Source organism: Perca flavescens, chromosome 2 (genome assembly GCF_004354835.1).
Source record: "Perca flavescens isolate YP-PL-M2 chromosome 2, PFLA_1.0, whole genome shotgun sequence".
NCBI classification, from domain to species: domain Eukaryota; kingdom Metazoa; phylum Chordata; class Actinopteri; order Perciformes; family Percidae; genus Perca; species Perca flavescens.
Window position 1 is genome coordinate 3,192,161 of NC_041332.1, and position 2,500 is coordinate 3,194,660.

The 2,500-nt window shown below is 50.3% G+C and overlaps 1 protein-coding gene across 1 annotated transcript in view; it reads left to right on the plus strand.

Moving 5' to 3' along the window:
• The window catches only part of LOC114564872 (apoptosis-stimulating of p53 protein 2-like), a 50,424-nt gene that overhangs the window by 24,961 nt on the left and 22,963 nt on the right, over positions 1-2,500 (plus strand). Inside the window, 1 exon segment of the mRNA XM_028592518.1 lies at positions 1-434. This exon segment is cut by the window's left edge and continues 33 nt beyond it. Coding sequence (XP_028448319.1) covers positions 1-434 — 434 coding nt within the window.

Here is a 2,500-nt window from a genome sequence, read left to right on the forward strand (position 1 = left end):
GGGGGCAGCAGCCCTCCTCCTCTGATGTCACCACCTCCGGCTCTGCGCCCGACGGCGGCGAGCTCGACGGCGGTTTCCCGGCCAACGGCGAGACGGCCGAGCGCTCCACGCCGCGGCCGCTCAGCCCCACCAAGCTCCTCCCCTTCCTGTCCCACCCCCACCGTTGCCCCGGCGACCCCGACGCCGGCGGCGGCGACCTGGAGGCCCTGCGGCGGCGGCTGCAGCGCGCCCCGCGGCCCCTGAAGAAGCGCGGCTCCATCACGGAGCCCGAGGGCCCCACGGTGGAGCTCAACATCCAGAAGCTGCTCTACCAGAGGACCACGCTGGCCGCCATGGAGACCATCGCCATGGAGACCATCCCCACGGAGACCATCGCCACGGAGACCATCCCCACGGAAACCATCCCCACGGAGAAGACGCTGAGCCCTTCTGAAGTGAGTGTGTGTGTGTGTGTGTCTCTGTGTGTGTGTTTGTGTGTCTCTCCGTGTGTGTGTGTGTGTCTCTGTGTGTGTGTTTGTGTGTGTCTCTCTGTGCGTGTGTGTGTCTGTGTGTCTGTGTATGTGTCTCTCTCGGTGTGTATGTGTGTGTGTCTCTGTGTGTGTCTCTGTGTGTGTGTCTCTGTGTGTGTCTCTCTGTGTGTGTGTCTCTGTGTGTGTGTGTGTGTGTGTCTCTCTGTGTGTGTGTCTGTGTGTGTGTGTGTGTGTGTCTCTCTGTGTGTGTCTGTGTGTCTCTGTGTGTGTGTGTGTGTCTCTCTCTCTGTGTGTATGTCTGTGTGTGTGTCTCTCTGTGTGTGTCTGTGTGTGTCTCTGTGTGTGTCTGTGTGTGTATCTCTGTGTGTGTCTCTGTGTGTGTGTGTGTGTGTGTGTGTGTGTGTGTGTGTGTGTGTGTGTGTGTGTGTGTGTGTGTGTGTGTGTGTGTGTGGCGGTTCTAGACAAATTTTACTATGGGGGGGGGCCAAGGAGGGGCACATTAAAAAATGGCAACAAATGATATTTAAAGATTATAAACTTTATTTTACTTTTAAATCATATAAACATTTATTTTGTACAATAATGAGTGCAAGTGCAAGAGAGGTAGGGCCATAAAAAATGAAAAATGTCTCCATGCACAGCAACATGTAGAGTCCATCATGACAGAATACCCGAGCCATGGATGAAGATTAGACCAGTTTGGCCTGAAGCTCCGTCTTCTGTCCCCCGTCAACATGGTTGGAAATATATTCAAGTTGGGCTGTACTGCTACATCATTCTTGGACTTGCTGCTATCTGTAGAAAGATGTACAGTAAACATAGGGCACACATACAACATTTATTTACTTACAGTGGTATGCATGAGTTTAGACACCCATGCTAAAGTTGACAAAAAAAATGCCTTAATCTTAATGCCTTAATTTAAAAAAAAAATGAGGGAAAATCCAACCTTTAAGGACACCAATTTTCTTTGTGAATGAATAATGACGTAAATAAATAAATGTTCTTCCTTAAAATACAGGGGGCATAAGTCAGTCCACCCCTATGTTAGATTCCCATAGAGGCAGCAGATGTTTATTATTAAAGGCCAGTTATTTCATGGATCAGGATACTATGGTGAAGGGTATGTGATGATGTGGGGGTATGGTGAAGGGTATGTGATGATGTGGGGGTATGGTGAAGGGTATGTGACGATGCGGGGGAATGGTGAAGGGTATGTGATGATGTGGGGGTATGGTGAAGGGTATGTGATGATGTGGGGGTATGGTGAAGGGTATGTGATGATGTGGGGGTATGGTGAAGGGTATGTGATGATGGGGGGGTATGGTGAAGGGTATGTGATGATGTGGGGGTATGGTGAAGGGTATGTGACGATGCGGGGGTATGGTGAAGGGTATGTGATGATGTGGGGGTATGGTGAAGGGTATGTGATGATGTGGGGGTATGGTGAAGGGTATGTGATGATGGGGGGTATGATGAAGGGTATGTGATGATGTGGGGGTATGGTGAAGGGTATGTGATGATGTGGGGGTATGGTGAAGGGTATGTGATGATGTTGGGGGTATGGTAAAGGGTATGTGATGATGTGGGGGTATGATGAAGGGTATGTGATGATGTGGGGGGTATGGTGAAGGGTATGTGATGATGGGGGGTATGGTGAAGGGTATGTGATGATGTGGGGGTATGGTGAAGGGTATGTGATGATGTGGGGGGTATGGTGAAGGGTATGTGATGATGTGGGGGGGTATGGTGAAGGGTATGTGATGATGTGGGGGTATGGTGAAGGGTATGTGATGATGTGGGGGTATGGTGAAGGGTATGTGATGATGTGGGGGTATGGTGAAGGGTATGTGATGATGTGGGGGTATGGTGAAGGGTATGTGACGATGGGGGGAATGGTGAAGGGTATGTGATGATGTGGGGGTATGGTGAAGGGTATGTGATGATGTGGGGTATGGTGAAGGGTATGTGATGATGTGGGGGTATGGTGAAGGGTATGTGATGATGTGGGGGTATGGTGAAGGGTATGT